We start from the raw sequence: 24,376 nt of genomic DNA on the forward strand, positions 1-24,376 counted from the left end.
ATGCTAATAGAGTTATTAGTTTTGCCATAGTAAATCAAAGTTCAGACCTTGGAGGATAGGCTTTTTGCCCTGACTGACTCCAGTAGGGCTCATCAGCCCTCTTTCTATTAATTTTCCTCTTTTTGTTTAGACCTTTAATTGCTATTGCATGCATTTGTGCACTGCAGGTACTGAAGGATATGGAACTGTCCTCTGAAATTTCCTTCAAATACCTGTGCCTGATTGACTTTCATCTGCATTGAGTGCTCTGCGTTGAGGAGGGAGGGTGATATAGATTTGAGGGCTTTAGGTAGTAGATAAAAGAACCTTTAGAATCAGGGTGCTGCCTGGAAAACAGCTCTTCAGAGAAGGTACCTCTTGCTGCTGGCCCAGGTCCTCTGTTTATTCTAGGTCCTTGTCCCTCACAACATTCCTTCCCAGTCTTTTAACAGAGACCAAGGCTCCTTTGAGATAGAGATAGATAGACAGATAGATAGATAGATAGATAGATAGATAGATAGATAGATAGATAGATAGATATGAGTGAGTGCTCATGCAGGGGTGAGGGGAGGAGAGAGGGGAAGGAGTTTTCTAACTGGATCCCAATTAATAAAAAATGACTTAAAATGTAAATATTGTCTGTTTATGGAATATATTAAAAGTATCAACTAAAACATGAACCTAAATAAAAACATTATGGCAGCATTTAGCAACAGAGGGACATTCAGTTGTTTTAAAATTGACTTACAGGGCTGGGGATGTAACTCAGTGGTAGAGCACTTGCTTAGCATGCTCAAGGCCCTCCCTGGGATCCATCCCCATTACTATATACAAAATAACATAACATACATAAAATAAAAAATTGTCTTAAACTTTTTTTTTTACATTTTCATAAAATAGAATATGGAATACAAGAACCCTGTTAGATTCTTGGACCCTAGAAACATGTCTGTGATCCCCTTGAACTTCAGCTTGACCTCTGTTCTAACGCCCACTCACTCAAATCTCTCAATGCAAGCAAATCTCTTTGTAAAGGAACCACCTGCCACTAGAGCTGAAGTGTTCCTATAGGGCTGAGGGCCAGCCAGTTGACTACTGCCTACTCTCTATCTTGTTTTTTTCTATTATTAACTCCTAGATATGCGACCTTGCAAAGCTTGAGGGAGTCTTTTCTTTTCCTTTTTTTTTTCTTTCTTGGTAGTGCTGGGGATCAAACCCAGGGCCTCATGCATGCTAGGCAAATGCTACTACTGAGACACCCCCCAGTGTTTTTCTTTTAAGTATTAGTTTTTTTAATGTGGAAATCTAATGAAATACCCAAAATATTGGAAGTGAAAAAAAATGAATGAGTGGGCTGGGGATGTGGCTCAAGCGGTAGAGCGCTCGCCTGGCATGCATGCGGCCCGGGTTGGATTCTCAGCACCACATACAAAGATGTTGTGTCTGCCGAAAAACTAAAAAATAAATAATTAAAAAATCCTCTCTCTCTCTCTCTCTCTCTCTCTCTCTCTCCTCTTTAAAAAATGAATGAGTAAATTATGAAGATATTATAATAGTAAAAAGGAAATGATAGTATATATTTTATGTAAACAGAATTCAAAAAGTAAACTGGGGAATCAGACTTTAATGTAGAATGCGAGGTTCAATTATCCAAAAGAAACAAATCAAGAAACATCTAATTTGAAAATGTTTATAGTGTTCCTTGTTCTCTTACTAAAATTTAGAAATGATCCTTAAAGCAAGCTTATTAAATTAACTGATTCTAATCTTCTAACTGAGCATAGAGTTTACTCTCAGTATGTCAACAGGTGACAGGAAAAATAGGATGATAACCTAAAGATGGTCCAATCGTTTTCCAGGAAGTATACTTTCCCTGATTTCAACTGTCTTTTAAAAGTGAAAGCTTTTACTAGAATGTCTTTAAAAGCTGAAAATACTGATGGAATCTTTCTATCTTTTGCTATGACATAATTTTAAGAAAATGTCAGATGGAGGAATTTATTTAAAAAAGGAGAAGACTAACTGATCAAGAGCCAGATGTATTTGTTTTTCTGCAAAGATTTTCCAGTAGGCAGTTTTAGAAGAAGAAAACTTAAAAATTAACTCCAGGTGAGGTTTGATTATTCATAGTCATTTGATATAATTAACAGATACTTAAACAGTGCTTGCTATATGCAAGGTACTGCTCTATGTTCATTTCATCTTTTTAACCCCCCTCAGAGATAAATAATAATATGATCCCCATTTTATAAATGAAGAAATTGAGACACATAGAAGTTGCAGAATTTCTCAAAAGTCATGTAGACATTAAGAGGTACAGTTAGGATATGAACCAAAGCAGTCTGACTCCATAGTGTATTATTTAAAATACTGTGCTATGCTGTCTATCATTGTGATTGTTGTTTGCTGTTAATTTTACAATTAATTCATTGTGAAAAATCACAATTTCAAGCTATTTGCTTTAGGCTCATTTTCATGATTTCAGTCTTGTCCTGGTTTACTCAGAACTGTCCGATTGATAGGTACTTGATAATTTTAAAGATCTTTAATAGTACCTGCCTGCTCACTAGTCAATTTTTTTTAATGTTCTAAAGGTGCACATAGCTCACTATGTCTGTTTCCTTACTCCTCTTAATATTCTCCCAGGAAATCTCTGAGTTAATGAACTACTGTGCCTCAACACTTTACAAGAAATCAGATCACTAGAATAAGTTTGTTATAAACAGATAAAAATACCTTTGTCATTGCATCCTTAGTACCATTTTTTTGTTAAGTAGACTGAAAAAAAATATTAATTACTTTGATGTGGTCTTTACATATCTACTTCCTTTTTACAATAGAATTCCCAGAGGCTTCCAGTATTAAATCCACCAACTTATCAGCCTTTATACCCATGACTCCACCTCCCTTTCTTTTATAATGTTGAAGTGTCTGTGTTCCTGTGTAAGGCCAGCCCACTCCATTTGTCCACTGAATACAATCCTCTCAATCCCATTCAAGTTTGTCCCAATCGCCCTCCTCTCTCTTCTCCTACTTCTTCTAGATATATTCTATAAATAAGCTATTATGCCTTTCATCTAAAAAAATACTTTTCCTTGATTCCACACTCTCTTTAGACGATCTCATTCCGTAGCCTAAATATAATATCTTCAACCTCTCTCCTCCTGTTTTTTTTTTAATTTGTCTTGATTTTCTTTGACATCAAATTGTCCATATTTATATGGCATAATGTGATGTTTTAGCACATGTATACATTGTGAAATGTTCAAATCAGGGTAAACATATCTATCTCCTCAAACATTTATTATTACTTTGTGGTGAAAACATTAAAAATTCTTTAAACTTTTAAAATATATGCATATATTCATGTTATCTCTAGTCACCCTACTGAGCAATAGCAGTCCAACACTTCTTACCCCTATTGAACTATAACTTAGTAACTTGTTGATCAGCCTTTCTTTAGCACCCCTCACCAGTTTCTGCTAACTGCTATTCTGCTATCAACTTATATGATTAGATTACACATGAGTGAGATCATGAAGTACTTATCTTTCTGTGTCTGGGTTGTTTCACTTAACATAATGACCTCTAGTTCAATTCATGTAGTCACACATGACAGGATTTCATCCTTTTTTATGGCTGAACAAATATTCCATTGTGTGTATGTGCCACATTTTCTTTATCCATTCATCAGGTGATGGACACTATTCATTTCTTGGTTGTTGTGAATAGGGCTGTATTGAACCCGGCACTGCGGATGTCTCTTTGACATACAGGTTTTCAATTCCTTTGGACACATCCCCTCCAGTAGAATTACTGGATCATGTGGTAGTTCTCTTTGAAGAATCTTCATGTTATTCTCCATAATGGCTGTCCTAATTTACATTCCCACCAGCAGTGTACAGGGTTCACTTTTCTCCACATCCTTGTCAGTAGTGGTTATCTTTTGTCTTTTTGACAATGGTCATTTTAAGCAGAGGAAATTGATACTTCATGGTGAATTTGATTTGTATTTCTCTGGTGATCAGTACCGTTGAACACTTTTTATTTTCAGTCTTCCTCTCAATGTTGTCTTTTTTCCAGCAAACTGGATGGATCTTCCTCATCACTCTATCTCCTAAGTTTTGAGTGTCCTTGGGGCTTAGTCCTTGTTATGGTTTCATTATAAGGTATCCCTGCTAAGTTCCTGTGTTAATGTAGTAATGTTCAGAGGTGAAATGATTATGAGAGCTAATAAGGTGACCTAATCAGTGGATTAATCCATTTGATGCATTAATAATGTGAATGGATTAGTTGGTGGTAACTGTAGGAAGGTGGGGTACAGATGGAGGAAGTGGGTCACTGGTGGTGTGCCCTAAGGATTATATATTTTGTCCCTGGTTCCTCCCTCCCTCTGTCTCTGTCTCTCTCTCTCTTTCTGTCTCCTGCCTGGCTCCCACGAGGTGAGCAGCTTTCTTTCACTATGCCCATCTTCCTTGATGTTCTGCCTCACCCAGGGCCCAGAACAACAAAGTTGCCTGTCCATGGGCTGAACCTCTGATACCATGAGCTAAAATAAACTTTGCCTTCGCTAAATTGTTCCTATCAGGTATTTTGGTCACAGCTACAAAAACTTAACTGATACAGTTCTCTAAGAATATCAATTTTCTAGGCAATCTCAACTAATCCAATATAACTACGTATCATTTATATGTTTATTATAATAAATTGATATTTTGGGGTAAACTTCTCTCTTAAACTCTTAACTCACATATCCAACTGTCTCAAATCTAATATGCCAAAACTATGTTCTTGCCTTTCCCTCCAAACCTACTCCTTCCTTTCCTTCCTTTTCTTAATAGATGGAAATCTGTTTTCCCAGTGATCAGGCCAAAAGCTTTGCTATCATCTTTGATTCTATCCCCGCCAAACACCCCTACTTCTTGGCATGAATAGAAGGCTCTGCCTTTAAAATATAATCAAGACTATTATAATAGGCTCTGAATCTCCTAATTCATTTCCCTGGCTCCCTTTCTTTTCTTACTCTTCCTCCAATCTGACTTTTACACAGAAGATAGACTGATCTTTCTAAAATTCACTTCATGTCATGTCAATCCTCTGCTGAAAACACATCGATGGCTTCCCATCCCACATGAAGTAATATCTGAAGTCCTAACTCTGACAGAAAAGGCGCTGCATGATCTGCTTCCCCACACTGTACCATTACCTCTTGGATCTCATATCCTACCACTTCCCACCCCCACTTCTGCCCCATCATTACAACCTACTCCCTCCTAGTGAGCACCCTCGTACTGGTCCCATTAGCCTTTTGTTCTGGCTTGTCCCTCTTCCTCAATCCTTCTCTCCCAGATGTCTGCATAACTCCTTCCCATACATCAGTGTTGCACACAAACCTCATCTCAGCAAGAACATCCTTGATGATCTAACTTAAAATTGCATCTTCCTTCCCAGTCATTATCTATTATCCTCATTATTTTTCCTTTAGCATTTGTTACCTCCTGACATTTATTTATTTATTGATTGACCATCTTCATTTCCTCTGCTAGAATATAAAACCTGTTGAAAAATGGGAATTTGTCTTTCTTTTTTCCATTTATTTCCAGTGCCTAGTGCAAGGCATTCCAAAAATATTTATTGAATGGATGAGTTTAATAAACAAGCTGTATATGACTACTAAGTTTATATAACATACAACTTTGATGTTGGATTATAGAGGAATATGTGCCAAACTAGGAGGTCCTAGCAAGATGAATAACCTTGGGCAAGTTACATAGGCTCAGTGGGATTTTGCCTCCTCAGTTGTTAAGTGAAAGTTTGGATTAAGTGGTCACAAAATCACCTCAGCTCTAAGAAGTCATGATTGAATGACTGAGGTTTGATTAGTTTTCATTCTTTACTCTTTCTGACACTTCAGGTTTTAAATAAAACATCCTTGGTGTATATACTCCCTTAATGAATAGCAAAAAGAGAGAAATTAAACAAGCTTACAGGCAATTCATTTCAGCTGTATCAACATATGACATAATCATTATGTAATATTTCAATGCCCATACTGAAAATAGACGTTCCTCCTAAAGAAGACATGACAGTTATTTTTTAATGCACCTGGCATTTCAATTAACAGGGAGATAACTAATGTGTTTACCCCAGATACTTTCTTGGTTCATCCTGTTATAAGAAATAGAACTGCATCATAGCAGAAAATAGCATACTGCCTGTTTGAGTAGGTTGCTCTGCTATGGAAAAATGCTCACTTAAGTGACCAAAGTGAACACTGCCTGAAATGAACTGATGCTATTAATTTATGCATGTCTATATTATCTACTTCCAAACTAATTTAAATGAGAGTGATTAACACACCACTATGCAGAATATCTTCCTCTTGGGTTTATCTGCTTTTTACTCTGCTGTATGGCTCAGAGGTTTTCCTGGGTGTCTCCCTTGGCCTCTGGCTTCTGGGTTCAGCTGAAGTGGAACACAGATCAGAGTGAAGAAGGAGAGTGAGATTAAGAGAGCTGTTTCCCCAAACCCTGGTACTGTAGGGTTGTGCTGACCAGCTGTGTCCACTAAAGGTCTCAGCTCCCGTTGGGTGGACTTTCCCACCAGTCTTCTCTGTCTCTGGTCTGTAAGTGATACATCAACTCTGTACCACACAATTCGTTGTGATTTCCCTGCATTGTAACCATCCTTTTTCAACTATTCTCTTATTACATTATTCTCAATTTATCCTAATTTTGATCACACCATCTGTTTGCTATTAGGAATCATTAAAATAGATAATCAGTAAGAGAATGAGAGATAAGAAATTAAGGAGATGGGAATATAGTTACATCAGCAAACCAAGAGTAAAGAAGAGTGTTGTAATTGAAAAACATTTGCTAATAATATACAGCATACCAGGAGCTAGCAGCAACCTATTCAATAGATGGCAATTGGCATAGAAGTTTCATGAGTCTAAGTCAATCCTCATATGATACTGCATCAGCCTTGATAAGGCCTAGGGCATAAAATTAAATTATGGTTCTGTGAAACTTTTCACAGAAAGTGAAAGTGGTACCACATTAAAGGTGACAAAAATGAAATCTTTTTTTTTTTTTTTTTTTTTTGTCATTTGACTTGATACAGGAATGATGTTTGTAAAGCTTAGGAATGAATGATATTATGTCCATATGTGCCCCCCCCCCCTAAATATTGACTTTCTTGCTCAGATTTTGAAAAAAAAAAAACATACTTCTGTATTTATGAAGAATTTTATGTCTTATTGTAGATTAGAAAATACAAACAAGCATATAAAATAAGTAAAAACCCAGATCCTAAACCACTGACAAAAGAAGATTATTAACAATGACCTTACACCCTTTTTTCCTACACATGCAGGTATATTATTTTTGACCTGATTTTCTCCAACTTATCAATATATCTTTCATAGTTTCCTTTTTACCTACACATAGTTTTTGTTGGTTGTATAGTGTTTTTCAGAATTACATATTTCACCAATCTCACATTGTGGGATAGTTAAATTGTTTCCAATCTTTTCACTTTTTCAAGAAGTGTGATGAGTATACCTGCATATAAATCTTTATAAATTTCCAACTGTTAGCCCTTAAAAGTTTGTTTCTTAATCCTTAAGACTTTTGTTAGTTTGATTCTTCTTTTACTCTTCTTCAGAAAAGGTAGGGCAATTTACTCTCCTAATAGCAGTGGATGAACTTGTTTATCAACCTGGAAATTATTGGCTGAAATTTTTAATTTTAGGGTCCTAATATGTAGCTGAAATATGAACAATATGAATTGTGGATTGAAAGATCTATTAATCTCATGGTGGAAACCTCTCTTTTTATTTTGAAAACCAGTGATCTGGCTTTGATTTCTTGCCCATGTGGAGTTTTTCCATCTTTGCATAATGAATGCCTATAAAGAAATGCTACTGAAGTCAACTTTTTATTCAGAAACTTAAACCAGTCCAAGGCTGAGGCACACAGAAATTGCTGTGCCACAAAATATAGAAGATATAACACTGAGTGAAAGGTTTTGAGGGGAGAAGTAAGTGTGCATCTCTAGCACAAAGTAGCTTGATTGTGGCTCTGATGAGCAACTTGACTCACAGAAGTACTAGCTTTTCATGCTCAGTTGAGATTAAATGTCTACCCTCCCCATGACTAAATACATTGGCTCATTGATTGAAAAGTTGCAACGTTATTTTCTATTCAGGTGCTTTGTTATTTATATGAACTGATATAAGAGAAGTATTTTAAGCAATACTACCTTCCTGCATTCTTTTTCACTGGATCAGTTGGGCAAATGTATATCTTGTACCTCTCTTCTGCAAGATGTGACACCAGACACAAATATCTACTACAATATAAGGAATTTTCTTTACCTTCCAGGAGTTCACAAAATATGTCAAAAATTATGTGGCAAAATACAGGTGATCTTGGATGATATAAAAAGAGGAGCCATATTTCAATTGGTAGTTATTTTATGTGATATAGATACCAACACTGTTCTTAATTAAAGGAATGGAAAAATCTAAGTTAAAAGTGAATATTTTTCTATTAAGATATCTTGTTATGTTTTTACATATAACATTGATACTTTGTTTATGTGGGGTTTCACATTTCTAGCGAAAAGCAGAAAGGAAATCTTTAAGTTTCAAGGAACTATCTAAATAAATTACAATATAGAAAATGGAATAAAAATATAATGTCTCTTAATGGTTTACGAGAGAATTGAACTGAATATTAAAGCTTGATAGATAATTTCTTTTGTGTGTCTGGTTAAGTATTATGACCTTCTGCTGAAAAAGTTATTAGAGCTTTGGAGAAAAGACCTGGGAACAATGAACAGAAGTCTATTTGTTCAAAGATTCAACATCACGGAGATAACCCACAATTAGAAGCTATCTATTTTCCTAATATAATTCTTTAACTTTCTGCCTTCTATGTGTAAACAAGAAATTTTTTTATTTCAAGCTGAATTTAATGGTGTGTAATATTAATCTAAGGTTTTTAGAATTAAACTTTGATATACCTTCATGCCATGAACTTCATACTTATTAGTGGGGGTTTTGTTATGAAGCGAGTTATTTGGAAGATTATGAAATATGTATAAAAGTGAACTTAAGCCCTCAGGAAGTAGCATAGTATTATTTTGGCACATAAATATACATGTAGAATAGTTTCTTCAGTTTATTTACACTTCTACTGGTGTGACTTTAACAAAATGAGCAAAATGTGGCACTTTGAAAAGGAATGTTGTGCATCCAATACAAATCAGAGGCAATAAGAGGATATGGGGGAAATGAAAGTTTTTTTGTTTTTTTTTTAGAAACCTCATGTAGTAGTCAAGAGAGACCAGCTTTGAATTCAACTCATCATTTATACTTTCTGAACACCTGTTCCTGGAATATTTTAAGGACCACTCAAAAAGTCTAAAAATCAGTGCCTATAGAATCTGTCCCCAAAGGGACACCCTTAGTATTGACATTTATTTGAGGCTTGCAAAGCCAATAATTCTTGATCCATACTCTTTGCTTCTATTAATTGATGAGAAGAGAATGGAATTGTCCTTAGGGAAGTGCTTAATTCAGACTTTACCATCCCGCAAATAAAATTGCTGGCTAGGTTCCCATCCACAACTTTGCTATTCTTGGACCAGAAGAAGCTTCCACTCACCTAATAGTGACCCATGAAACCCTATTCTATGTCAGAAACAACAGAAGGTGTTAGGAGTACAATGATAAGTAGTGCATATCATGTGGGAAATGCCATGCCAAGGAAACACAAATAATGCCTAGAGGGTACGTCTGACATTACCTAGAGGAGAAGGAGGTGAAAGACTGGGGAGGAGTGCTCAAACTGAGTCTTAAGGAATGAACAGGATGAATCTACTAGGCAGCGAGGAAAGACAGAGCAATTCCAGGCGTGTAGTAAATGCCCCAGTGTATCAATACAGTCCATGGGCAGAATCTTATGAAAGACAATCAAGAAACTTGAAGCAGGACAAAGATAGGAGGGCAATAAATCATAAGCAAAGGATCATTGATGGACCAAGAATGGAGCTAACATCTTCCCTTAAGGACTTAGAGTAAGTTTCAAGAATGTGGTGGCATTCATTCTGGTCTTAAAACAGAAACCTGAGGAAAAAATAGAGTAAGAATGGCAGGTGGAGGAGAGAAGTTAAATTATTCTAGTAGAGAAAACCATGTAAAAAGAGAAGCATGAAGGTGTTTGGTCACCTTCTTTCTTCTATTTATTTATGTTTTCATCCTAGAGATCTTATGTAGTTCTGTAGCAACAGCTATCATTTAAAACTGTTAGGTACTTAATTTAGGCCTCCAGCACTGAATTCTCCCTCTGAGCCACCCATTTATACTTCCAGATGTTTGCTTGTCATCTCCACTTAGAGCTGTTACAGGTAATCAAGTGTTACATATTCAAGACTGAGTGTCTTCCTTTTCCCAATCTGTTGTTCTTTAATCTTTCTTCTCAGTTATCGAGACCATAATCCAGCCAGTTGCTCCAGCAAAAACCTGGGAATCATTATTTATTCTTTGCCCTCCAATCTCCATATCTATCCAGTCCCTGAATGAGCATTCTGACTTCACCCACAAGCACATCTCAAATCTGAACACTTCATTTTATATCTTAGTCCAAGTAGCCATCTCTACCTTATCCTTCCTTCTGGTCTCCTTGTTTCTCTTTAGTTCCTCTATTATCTATTTTCCACTTATTAGCAGAGCTGTTTTTTTTTTTTAATGTAAGCCATATCTTTTCATTTCTTGCTTTAAACTTGACAATGACTTCCTTGTTTTAACTACCAACCACTGGCCTAGGTCCCCAGCAGCTCTCCAGTCTTACCTCTTGTCTTCACACTACCTACTCCCATTGTACTGGCCTTTCCCAATTCTCAGCAATGTGTGAGGTCTTTCCCACCCAAGGCTATTGCACCCACAGTTTTCTTCTCTCTGCAATTCTCCTCTCCATTTCTTTCCATGGCTGCCTTCCTCTTATCTTTCAGGGTTTTAAACAAAGGTCTTGTGGAAACATTTTCATATGCCTTCTACTAATTCTACCCAAATTATTCTGCCTTATCACCCTACTTCTTTCCTTCTTAGGAGTTAACACACATGTAATAATTCTTCATTTCCTTGGTTACTGTCTCTTCTTTTTCAATAAAGTCCCAGTTTAATGAAGCATAGGTTTCTCTCTCTTTAAATACCATAGCCCAACATTTTCAAGCATGTGCTCAATAAATATTTGTTGAACAAATGAATGACAAAGTCATTACTGTTTTGAGACTCTAGATAAGGGCTAACAGAACTGAATAAATACACAGAGACATCAAGTAAAGTAAGAATTGAAATGATTATTTATTTGATCCCTTGGATGTCACTGGTAAGAACAATGAATCTGGGTGGAAGGTAGAGGTAGGAGCACCATGGGTGAGGAATAAAATAATAGATTTGAAATTGGAGAACAGTAAGTATTCTAAGATGCTTGGGCCAAAAAAGTGCCAATGAATAGTGTGGTGCCAAAATCGTGGAGGTTCTAAAGTATGTCCTTTAAAAATTTTAATGGAGCAAATTTGTGCTTAATTCTGTGTAGAGAAAAGGAAGCAGAAAAGATGGTGAGGATGAAGAGAGGGAATGGTTGATAGAGTAAGATTATTGACAATATGGAATTGCGAATGGGACTGTGGTTGTAATGAGGGATTTGTCTTCAACAGAAGGAAGGGCACTTCTTCCTCTGATGTGCAGGACATTAAGGAAGGTACTTTTAAAGCTTCTGTTTCCTCAGGTAAAAGTGAGGAAGTAGAGGCAGGTATAGAACCAAAGACAGTGAACATGTTTTGAAATATCACTGTGAAAAATTGAGAATAATTGACCAGGAATTCATAAAAGTAATGATGAATGTCATTAACTATTCTAATGAAGCCATAAATTTGGCACCAGTTTCTACAATTGTGTCACCAATCAACTAAATACATGCTATGTTTTTACTAAATACATGCTATGTTCTAGACATTTAATTGCTCTCAAAAGTATCACAATAAATAAATCCCAATTTCTGCAATTTAGTGGAAGAGAAAATATTGTACTAATTAGCAAAGCATTATGATGAGGGCTGAACTAAAGAAATAGCTTTATTCAACCAGAGCCCAGAAGATGGTGTGATGGGGGTTCAGTTCTGGTCACAGAGTTTATTGCTGTAATTAAAGATTAAACAGGTGGAACTGTTTCCAGTGACAATAGAATTCTGGAAGAGGAGGAGGAGGTGAGTCCCTGGAATGGACAAAGTCATGTAAAGGGTGAGAATAACAAGTTGAAGGGACATTCAGAAAGATGCTGAAGTTTCCTAGGAAGGTGGAAGGAGGAGCTAACATAGAGGAGGTTATGACTTGGGCATCTGAAGTCTTGATAGGTATTTGAGAGTGACTTGGAAGACCACACATACCAGTGATAAGGACAGATAAATGAGAGGATATATCCAGATAGTGTAAATATCAAAGGGAGAGGAATTATACATGAGAACAATATCATAGTGGTCTAAAAACAGCAGTTATAGAGCCCACAGAATGGGACAAAATCTTTACCATATGTACCTCATATAAAGCAATAATCTCCTGAATACACAAAGAACTCAAAAAACTTACCACCCAAATAATAAATAACCCAATCAATAAACGGGCAAAGGAACTAGACGGGTACTACACAGAAGAAGAAATACAAATGATCAAAAAAATATATGAAAAAATATTTAACATCTCTAACAACAAGTAGAGAGATGCAATTAAAAACTGCACTGAGATTTCATCTCACTGCAGTCAGAATGGAAATTTTCAAGAATACAAGTAACAATAAATGTTGGTGAGGGTGTGGAGAAAAAGGTTCACTCATACGTTGCTGGTAGGACGGTAAACTGGTGCAACCACTATAGAAAGCAGTATAAAAATTTCTCAGAAAACTTGGACTGGAACCACCAATTGACCCAGTTATCCCACTCCTTGGTATATACTCAAAGAATCTAACATCAGCAGACTACAGTGATGCAGCCACATCAATATTTATAGCAGGTCAATTCACAATAGCCAAGCTATGGAATCAACCTAGTTGTCATTCAACAGATGAATGGATAAAGAAAATGTGGTATACATACATAATGGACTATTACTCAGCTATAAAAAATGAAATGGTGGCATTTGCTGGTAAATGGATAGAACTGGAGAATATCATACTAAGTGAAATAAGCCAGTCTCCCCAAAAAACAAAGGTCAAATGTTCTCTCTAATATGCGGATGCTAACCCATAACAAGAGAGGGTAGGAAGGGGAAGTACAGAAGTTCATTGGGTTAGACAAAGGGGAATGCAGGGAAGGGAGGGGGAAATGGGATTAGGAAAGACAGTAGAATGAATCAGATATAACTTTCTTGTGCTCATATGTGAATACATGACCAGTGTAACTCTATATCATGTTCAACTACAAGAATGGGATCAAAGTTGTAAAGGGTCTCACCCCATGTATGTATAATATGTCAAAAATACCCTACTGTCATATATATCTAAAAATAACAATTTTTTTAAAAAATAGAAAATCAAGTGCAATGAGAGTATAAATATAATCTGGTGCCAAATTTGCTCTTAAATGCTAGTATCAATATGATAAGATAATGAGACTCTAGAACAGTAAAAGCACATGTGGTAAAATCTAAAGAAATTTAAATAAATCATGGAGTTTAGTTAATTAAAAAATAGCAGTTATAATGAGGAAAATGTCCAAACTATTCCAAGCCCTTCTGCACATGGGGCAACAGAATATGACTATTCTTCACTCAAGAGAATTTCAGTCAAAACAAGGAAGTAATGTTCTGAAGATTAAAGATGTGGAATATGTTATGAATGATGATACAAGGTTCCAGAGGGTCCTGGAGAATTCACTGTGAAAGAGTAAATTGAGAGAGGGGGAAGTAGAGCAGGGGGAAGAAAGGAGAGAGAAGGAGAAAGAGGGGAGGGACTCACACTGTAGTAATGGCTGAGGGTACCAGAGAGTTAAGAATAGAAACAATTTGTCCTGAGATTCACAAAAGTCCCAGTGATCATGTGTCAGTCTGCTTATGGTCAAGTTAATGTCTGCAAAAGGACCACTGACTTTTCCTCCATGGCCAATGCTGGGAGCAATAAAACATTATTGATACGTTGCAAGGTAGAGAAAAATGTTCTTTAATTCAGTATCTATTTTTAAAATTTACTTTTGAAGTATTTTTATTCTTTCCTGATAATGAAAGATATACTCACTGTAAAAGAAAATAAAGTAATACAGAAAAGCATAAAGAATACAAAAGATCCCTTTTAATTCCCAGATAAGATTAAATAATCATTGTTAATACCTTCATATTTGATATTAAGAGAATTCCTGGCACTTACCAGTTAGAACTCTGGAACAGACTTTGTCAGTCAGGGATGCCCCTCTCTTTCATCTCTACCCCCTCTCTCTCACACACTGTCTTTAGTGCTGTATCTTTCCAGCTTTCTCTCCATTCTCCCTAAACTCAGACCCTGGTCACCTGTGGAATGGGTATCACCTTATATGGAGCTTATCCACATAGTCATTAAGCACTGAACCAATGTCACTATTGTGGCTGAAGTGTTACTATAGCTCTGGCCATGGAATTTAGGAGGCTTATTATGGATCTCCTGGGAATCTGAGACCAGGGTGCTAAGGCAACCCAGAAAACTACATAGATTTTCATATCCATCTCTCAAAAGGGGAAATGCCACATTGGGGGTGAGGCTAATCCAGCCTCTGTAACACCCCTTCTGCTGGTGTTCATCACTGAGGTGCCACTCACTTTTCCACCAGAAAAACCCAGTCTCTTGACCCAGATACAACATGGCAGATCAGAGTGGTAAAAAGGGCCTCTGCAAAATAAACATTAACTTAAATTGCCTCATCACACTGGGGAATCCTGAAGCATGGCTTTAGTCCCCTGAAAATAGCACATGTATACACTTGGTTTTGTCCTTCTGCCTCCATTTCAAGAGAAGAGAAATAAAATAGGCCTGGGAAGAAGAATGCACTCACCTTTTTAAACTTGAGAAGCTTGACCTTTATTTTACCACATAAGTCAGGACTACCACAACCCTGCTAATTTGTTCTTTCCCTCCTTCCTCCTACCTATCTCCTGCCACTTCCCCAGAAGCATAATGCTTTCAACATCCTGCTGTCCATTAGCATAAATAAAACCATGCTTTTAAAGTAAAAATAGTTCTAATGCTGTATTTGTTAAAGAGTGCATTATCAGAAGAGGATAAAAATATTCTTGAGTAACAGGTAGGTCATATGCTTTAGAGGCAGTAACATTCTTTTATTGTGGTTCCCTGAAATTTGATTATTTTAGCCATAGATTAAAACCTTGGGCTCAGCACAAGTTACATTTTCACTGCAGAAATTGTTAAACCATGAAGTTTCTCAAAACATGTTTTAATTTATTTTTCTGTTGCCAATATTTTACAGGCAGTTATAAGAAACAAAAAATATGAAATGCCATTTAAATTCAATCTTTGGTATATGAACCAATGGATAATGTTATTGCTTTCTCTTGTTATTATCTATTGCTCATTGAAATTTTATGTAACATTTATACAATAGATAAGGAAATACTGGGCTAAGAAAGAGCAGAAGTGGCAAGAAATGGAAATGAGAGATCTTCAACGTCTAGAAGAACTGAAGAAATTAATGGCTAAACAGTCAGAAAAAGACAGAGAAAGGTAAAAGGGAGATGTTAAATGTGTGATGATGGGAGTGGTAAATGGATTCTTCTGTAATGTGTTAGGATAAACAATATCAGAGGGAGCATTTTTTTAAATATTTAATGTATCCATTCAAAATTTATATTTGCAAACAGATAAAATTATTTCTATAATGTACTTCAAACTTTCATTTTATACACAAACCTCTATGTCTACATTTTGTTCCAAGTTAGCTTCCTAGTTAAAACTCTCACAGAGGATTTATGATATTGGGTGGCCCACTGTATGTGTGAAAAGATACTGAATTAATATTTTGATGCAGGAGGAGGAAAACATTATTCTGATGAGAAGGGAGACCCATCTACTGATACTGAGGCTGGGAAAACAATACACAACTATAAAGTGCTGCTCATTATTCATAATATATTTTTTTCATGCCACATATAAATAATTTCCTAGAATCAAGTAATTTTATAGCTAGAAAAGATATTTGATATTAACTAATCCATTTTCCTCATTTTATGTATGAGTACACTGAGAGATTAAAATTATATTTCCAAGATTACTGTGTCAATCAGGGTCAATTAGAAGGCAGAAACAAAATGGTAATTTGAATAGGAGAAGCTTAATATGAAAAATTATAAACTGTGACAGAAAATCCCTATTGTATTAAGAAATTAGAACTCTTAAGAATACCCAAGGACTGAAGGAAGGTTCCCATGGAAGAAACAGTTTGGATTTGGGCTCCCCCTCCCCATGGTTAGAATTCAGTCTTCATTGTAGTTGCTGTGCTTATGGCCCACTGCATGTTGGTGGAGTTCTTCAGTGCTCCTGGGGATACAGGCAGACCAAAGCTGGAAGCTGGCCATTGGGAGGCTTGTAAAACTCAATGGAAATCTAATCATAGATTAGAAAATTGATGGGAAACTGAGCATGGGTTCCATTGGAGCTCCAAGAGTAAAGGTGACATTAGGTGGCCCATATGGGTGCTGCTGGCCAGTGAATGGTAGGGACAACTGAAATAATGAAGGAAAGCTTTTTCCTTTTTCAGTGTCCTTCCAGCACCCCTTTCCAACACAGTTTAATATATTACCAACTGCAAAGGAGATACAGGGGGTCCAGCTGCATTTTCTCACAGGAGGCAATGAAGGGTGAACTTCATTGTCCAGTGGAGAGTTAATAAGTCTATAAGTGGCATAGTTATCTAGTTTAATTAGCTCCTTAGTTATCTTTTTATAAATGATAAATTGAAGACATACCTTTAGTTTTATAGCATAAGTCATAGTGAGTTTTCTTTAATAAGTTTCCCTAATACATTTACCTAAATTAGAAACTATATAAAAAATTGCTCAGAACTCTTAGTAGTTTCCCCTTAATTTTGGCATGAACCTCAAACTTCTATGAAAAACAAAGTCTATAAAAAGTTTCTCCTGAACTTACATAATACTTTGGGAGACATGATCACTTCATACAATTAGGTTCACTGTTTCTAGGAAATTTACTCTGTGACTCTTGGGAAGTTATCTCAAACTCCAATCACTATGGTGGCAGAGTGAATCTGAAGAGAGAGATGCTAGTTATTACTAAGGACTTTCTGGGTGAAAATCACTTTATTTTCCAAATATTGAAGACTTTTGAGTTGAGTCTAATCTTCTACTGAGAGAACCAAGAATAAAACAAAGCCAGAGCTCAAGGTTATGAAGTCAAGCAATGAATAAGAAACAAGATAAACAAGTACAAACCAAGATACAAGAGGATACCAGAAGATGAGCCATGCTATGGTTCAGAAATAAGAAAGAAGACAAGAACCCCCAAACAACTAAAGATTAAAGGGCAAGGCAAAGGTAGTGGTTAAAGGCTGCCTGGACAGTTCTAAGACTATCTGGGAAAGTAAAAAGCATCACAGGAATTGAAAGGGCTGGGAAGCAGGACAGATGTGGAGTCCCAGCATTAGGGGACAAGCTTCTAATAGGATCATCCTTCATGGCAGGGAGCTTCTTTGATTACAGAGTCATTTCAGCCTTTTACTTCCTATCCCAGTAATTATAAAGATTAGCTGATTCAGAAGTTCAGTTGAAAAGAAGAAAAAGAAGATCAGATTAATCTGCATTACATAACAGGAAATAAATAGCCATATCATAACATAGCAAAAAGTACTAAGGACTAGAAGTCATAGACCAGGGGTTTATTCTTAACTCTTCTTTAAATAGTGTCTGACCTTTGGAAAGTCAGACATTTAACCTCCACAAGGGTATCTTTTGTCCTCTGTAAAAGTGAACTGGATAATTTCTGAAGGCTAAGTGAGTTGATTAGACCCTTAAAAGGGTCTATCATTTGTAAGTTTAACTCCTCTGATAAAATTCTGTAGATCCAGGTAATTTTTGGATCCAGTACTTGCAGGTCAATAAGAGAACAGTGAGGAGGAACTTTAAAATATCAGGATTACATCTGACTAATAATTCTCAGAAAAACTGTCATATTGTTGATAGAAACACAGTCCTCATTCTGTGATTTAGGGAGATGGAGTTCAGTGTGTAAAACTTGCTGATATATTTTACTTCTTTTTTTTTTCTGTTTTCTACTTTTGTTCTTTTTTAAAATTTTAATTAGTTATATGTGACAGCAGAATGCATTTTGATTCATTGTAAACAATTTCAGTACAACTTTACATTTTTATGGTTGCACACGATATAGCATAGCACCATATGTGCAGTCATACATGTACCAAGGGTAATGATGTCCATCTCATTCCATCATCTTTCCTACCTCCATACCCCCTCCCCACTCCTCCCTTTCCTTTGCTCCATCAAAGTTCCTCAATTTTTCCTATGTCCCCCCCATTATGGATCAGCATCCTCTTATCAGAGAGAATATATGGCCTTTGTTTTTTGGGAATTGGCTTACTTCACTTAGTATGATAGTCTCCAACTCCATCCATTTACCTAAAAATGCCATAATTTTATTCTCTTTTAATGCTGAGTAATATTCCATTGTGTATATATACAACAGTTTCTTTATCCATTCATCCATTGAAGGACATCTAGGTTTAACTATTGTAAAATAAACTGCTATAAATATTGATGTGATTTGTGTTACTATAGTATGCTGATTTTAAGTCCTTTAGGTATAGACCAGGGAGTGGGATAGATGGGTCAAAGGGTGGTTCCATTCCAAGTTTTCTAAGGTATCTCCATACTGCTTTCCAGATTGCTTGAACCAATTTGGAGTCCCACCAGCAATGAATGAGCATGCCCTTTCCCCCACAGCCTCGCCAACATTTATTGTTATATATATTCTTGATAACTGCCATTATGACTGGAGTGAGATGAAATCTTAGAGTAGTTTTTATTTGCATTTCTCTAATTACTAAAGATGTCGGACATTTTTTCATATATTTGTTGATATATCCTCTTCTGAGAAGTGTCTGTTCAGCTCCTTAGCTCATTTACAGGTTGGATTGTTTGTTTTTTTGGTTTTAAGTTTTTTGAGATCTTTGGATATCCTGGAGATTAGTGCTCTATTTGAAGTATGTGTGGCAAAATTTTTTTCCCAAGATATAGCCTCTCTCTTCACCTCATTGATTCTTTCTTTTGCTGAGAAGAAGCTTTTTAGTTTGAATCCATCCCATTTATTAATTCTTGATTTTATTTCTTGCACTTAGGAATCTTGTTAAGTTGGGGCCTAATCTGACATGATGAAGATTTGGGCCTACTTTTTCCTCTATTGGGCACGGGTTCTCTGGCCTAATTCCTAGATCTTTGATCCACTTTGAGTTGGATTTCCAGTTCTCCCAGCACTTTGTTGAAGAGGCTGTTTTTTCTCCAATGTATGTTTTTGGTGCCTTTGTCTACTATTGGATAACTGTATTCATGTGGGTTTGTCTCTGTGTCTTCTATTCTGTACCATTGGTCTACATGTCTATTTTGGTGCCAATACCATGCTGCTTTTGTTACTACAGCTTTGTAGTATACTTTAAGGTCTGCTACTGTGATGACTCCTGCTTTACTCTTCTTGTTAAGGATTGCTTTGGCTATTCTAGGTCTTATTTTTCCAAATAAATTTCATGATTGCTTTTTCTATTTCTATAAGAAATGACAATGGAATTTTAATTGAATCTGTCTAGTGCTTTTGGTAGTATGGCCATTTTGACAATATTAATTTTGTCTCTCTAATAGCATGGGAGATCTTTCCATCTTCTAAGGTCTTCTTCAATTTATTTCTTTAGTGTTATGTAGTTTTCATTGTAGAGGTCTTTCACCTCTTTTGTTGATTCCCAAATATTTTTTGGATGCTATTGTGAATAGGGTAGTTTTCCTAATTTCTCTTTCAGAGGATTCATCACTGATGCATAGAAATGCATTTGATTAATAGATATTTATTTTATATCCTGCTACTTTGCTAAATTCATTAATTAACTCTAGAAGTTCTCTGGTGGAGTTTTTTGGATCCTCTCAGTATAGAATCATGTCATCAGCAAATACTAATAGTTTGAGTTCTTCTTTTCCTGTTTATATCCCTTTAATTTCTTCCATCTGTCTAATTGCTCTGACTAGCATTTCAAGGACTATGTTAAATAGAAGTATTGAAAGAGGGCATCTCTGTCTTGTTCCAGTTTTTAAAGGGAATGTTTCCAATTTTTCTCCACTTAGAATGATGTTGGCCTTGGGTAATTTCACATAGATAGCTTTTACAATGTTGAGGATATTCCTACTATCCCTAGTTTTTCTAGTGTTTTGAACATGAAAGGATGATGTATTTTGTCAAATGCTTTCTCTGAATCAATTGATATAATCATATGATTCTTATCTTTAAGTCTATTGATGTGATGAATTATATTTATTGATTTCTGTATATTGAACCATACTTGCATATCTGGAATGAACCCCACTTGATCATGGTGCACTATTTTTCAAAAATATGTTTTGTATTCAATTTGCCAGAATTTTATTGAGAATTTTTACATCAATGTTCATCAGGGATATTGGTCTGAAATTTTCTTTCCTTGATGTGTCTCTGCTTGGTTTTGGTATCAGGATGATACTAGTTTTGTAGAATGAGTTTGGAAGGGTTCCTTCCATTTCTACTTCATGGAATAATTTGAGGAGTATTGGTATTAATTCTTCTTTGCAGGTTTTATAGAACTCAGCTATGAATCCATCTGGTCCCAGACCTTTTAATGGTGTCTTCTATTTCCTTGCTTGAAATTGATGTGTTTAAATTGTGTATGTCCTCTTGACTCAGTTTGGGTTGATCATATGCCTCTAGAAATTTGTTGGTGCCTTCAAGTTTTTCTCTTTTATTGGAGTATAAATTTTCAAAATTGTTTCTAATTGTTTTCTGTATTTCAATAGTGTCTGTCATGATATTTCCTTTTTCATCACAAATTTTAGTAATTTGAGCTTTTCCCTCCTTTTTTGTCAGTTTTTTGAATTGTTTCTTTTGTTTCAATTTCATTGATTTCTGCCCTGATTTTAATTATTTCCTGTTTTCTACTACTTTTGGAGTTGATTTGTTCTTCTTTTTCTACAGTTTTGAGATCTAATGTCAGGTTGTTTATTTGCTGTCTTTTTCTTCATTTAATGAATGAGCTTAATGCAATGAACTTTCCTTTTAGCACTGCCTTCATAGTGTCCCACAGATTTTGATAAGTTATATTGGAATTCTCATTTACCTCTAAGAATTTAAAAAAAATTTTTACATATGTATGACAGAGGAATGCATTACAATTCTCATTACACATATAGAGCACAATTTTTCATATCTCTGGTTGAATACAAAGTATATTCACACCAATTCACGTCTTCATATACATACTTTGGACAATAATGTCCATCACATTTCACCATCATTTCTAACCCCATGCCCTCTCCCTTCCCTTCCCACCCCTCTGCCCTATCTAGAGTTCATCTATTCCTCTCATGCTCCCCCTCCCTACCCCACCATGAATTAGAATTTGTTTATGTCCTCCCTGATGTCTTCTGTTACCCATGTGTTGTCCAATACTGTATTGTTTAGTCTCCAGGTGTTGTAGTAGCTTCTCTTTTTACTTTTATCATTGATTTCTAATTTCATTCCATTATGGTATGATAGACTGCAAGGTAGTATCTCTATTTTGTATTTGCTAAGACTTGCTTTGTGGCATGACATATTGTCTATTTCAGAGAAGGATCCCTGTGCTGCTGAGAAGAAAGTATGTTCGCTCATTAATGGATGGAATGTTCTATATATGTCTGTAGGTCAAATTTATTGATTGAATTATTGAGTTCTATAGTTTCTTTGTTTAGTTTTTGTTTGGAAGATCTATCCAGTGGTGAGAGAGGTATATTAAAGTCACCCAGTATTATTGTGTTGTGGTCTATTTGGTTCTTGTATTTGAGAAGAGTTTGTTTGACATACATAGATGCCCCATTGTTTGAGGCATAGATATTTATGATCATAAAGCCTTGTTGATGTATGAATCTCTTAAGCAGTATGAAATGTCCTTCTTTATCCCTTTTTCACTAGCTTTGGTTTGAAGTCTACTTTATCTGATATGAGGATGGAAACCCCTGCTTGTCCATGTGAGTGATACATTTTTTCCCACCCTTTAACCTTAAGTCTATGGATGTCTTTTCCTGTGAGATGAGTCTCTTGAAGGCAACATATTGTTGGTCTTTTTTATTTTTTTAAAAAAAATCTAATCTGTCAGTCTATATTTTTTAATTAATGAGTTTAGGCCATTCATATTCAGGGTTATTATTAAAATATGATTTGTGTTCCCAGACATTCTGGTTTACTTTTGGTTTTTAACTTGACTTGGTTTTTGATTGGCCTTACCTTTACTGCAGTTTCTCCCTTTGCTAATTTTCATTTTTGTTTTTCATTTCCTCCCCCTGGAATATTTTGCTGAGGATGCTCTGTAGTGCAGGTTTTCTCACTGTGAATTCTTTTAACTTTTGCTTATCATAAAAGTTTTTATTTCATCTCAAACCTGAAGCTGAATTTTGCTGGATATAAGATTTTTGGTTGGCATCCATTTTCTTTCAGAGGTTTGGTATATGTTGTTCCACGATCTCCTGGCTTTCAGGGTCTGAGTTGAAAAATCTGCTGAGATATGAATTGATCTCCCCCTATATGTGATCTGATTCCTCTCTCTTGTGGCCTTTAAGATTCTATCCTTATTCTGTATGCTAGGTATTTTCATTATCATATACCTTGGTATAGATCTGTTGTAATTTTGTACATTTGGTGTCCTGTAAGCCTCTTGTATTTGATTTTCCAATTCATTCTTCATGTTTGGGAATTTTCTGATATTATTTCATTGAAGAGATTGTGTATTCCTTTGGTTTGAATCTCTATGGTTTCCTCTATCTCAATAATTCTTATATTGATCTTTTAGTGGTATTCTATAATTCTTGGATGTTCTGCTCATGATTTGTTATCATCTTCACTGTGCTGTCTACTTTATTTTCAAGATTGTATACTTTGTTTTCATTATCTGACATTCTGTCTTCCAAGTGATCTAGCCTGTTGGTGATGCTTTCTATTGAGTTTTTTGTTTGGTTTATTGTTTCCTTCATTTCAAGGATTTTTGATTTTTTTTTCAGAATCTATCTTTCTTGAAGTAATCTTTTGCTACCTGTGTTTGTTCCCTTATCTTTTTGTTAGTAAAATCAATGGTTGCTTGTATTTGTTCTCTTATCTCCTTGTTGGAGTGATCAATTTTTGCCTATATTTGCTCATTTAGGTCTTTCTTTAATTCACAGATCATTTTGATTATGTATATTCTGAACTCCTTCTCTGACATTTTATCAACTGCACCATCCATGGGTTCTATTATTGTAGTATCCTGGTTTGTTTGGGGTAGTTTTTTCCCTTGTTTGTACCTGTTGTCTATGTGTCTTTCTTTCTTGCAGTGCATATCTGAGGTATTACAGTTTCTACCCTTTAATCTTATAGTGACCATGCAGATTCTCTGTACCTCATGGACTGCCTGTTCTGAGATGAGTTTTCTGTTGTTGTAAGGTGGAGGCTAATGTGTGGAGGACTATGGGATGGCTGCAGTGACCCAAGATGGAAATGGGCTAAGGCCTGTGCTCCCAGGTGGGCCCAGGGGGGTGGTGATGGGCCTAACCTGGGCCAGGCTTCCACCGGGGCTGGCAGAGGCAGTCCTGGGCTGGGGCCTGAGCTCCAGTGTGGATCTGCAGTCAGTGAGATTTTACTTCTGACAGTAACCAGAAGTTGTGTTCTTTTGTAACCATTTTGGCACTATTTGGTTAATTTGTTAAAACACTTTCTTGGCATATTGAAATATAATTCACAAAACTCATGTTTGGTATTTTAACTGTACGCACATTTTTTTTTTCATATCAGAATAATAAGGTTTGAAATAACTTCCAGATTATTCAGAATACACATACATAGCACTGAGGGTTTCGGAATGTCTGTCATTTACTTTCTCTTTCTATCTTTAAATTTCAAGAATAAGATTCTTGAAAATAATATTCATAAACTGATGGTTGGACAACATGAAATTTTCAATTTTGTAGGCCAAAATAGTTGACTTAACAATTTTCTTTGGTTCAACATGATAATAAAGATATAGCAATTCATTTTATTTACTAATTGTATTTTATTTTCTCAATCAATTATAATTTGTTTTTTGCAATT

At 35.7% G+C, this 24,376-nt stretch overlaps 1 protein-coding gene across 1 annotated transcript in view; it reads left to right on the plus strand.

The window, feature by feature from the left end:
- Window positions 1–24,376, plus strand: part of Ccdc148 (coiled-coil domain containing 148) — a 217,675-nt gene that overhangs the window by 143,655 nt on the left and 49,644 nt on the right. Inside the window, 1 exon segment of the mRNA XM_071619395.1 lies at window positions 15,627–15,745. Coding sequence (XP_071475496.1) covers window positions 15,627–15,745 — 119 coding nt within the window.

The sequence above is a fragment of the Marmota flaviventris genome, chromosome 11 (genome assembly GCF_047511675.1).
Source record: "Marmota flaviventris isolate mMarFla1 chromosome 11, mMarFla1.hap1, whole genome shotgun sequence".
Classification (NCBI taxonomy): domain Eukaryota; kingdom Metazoa; phylum Chordata; class Mammalia; order Rodentia; family Sciuridae; genus Marmota; species Marmota flaviventris.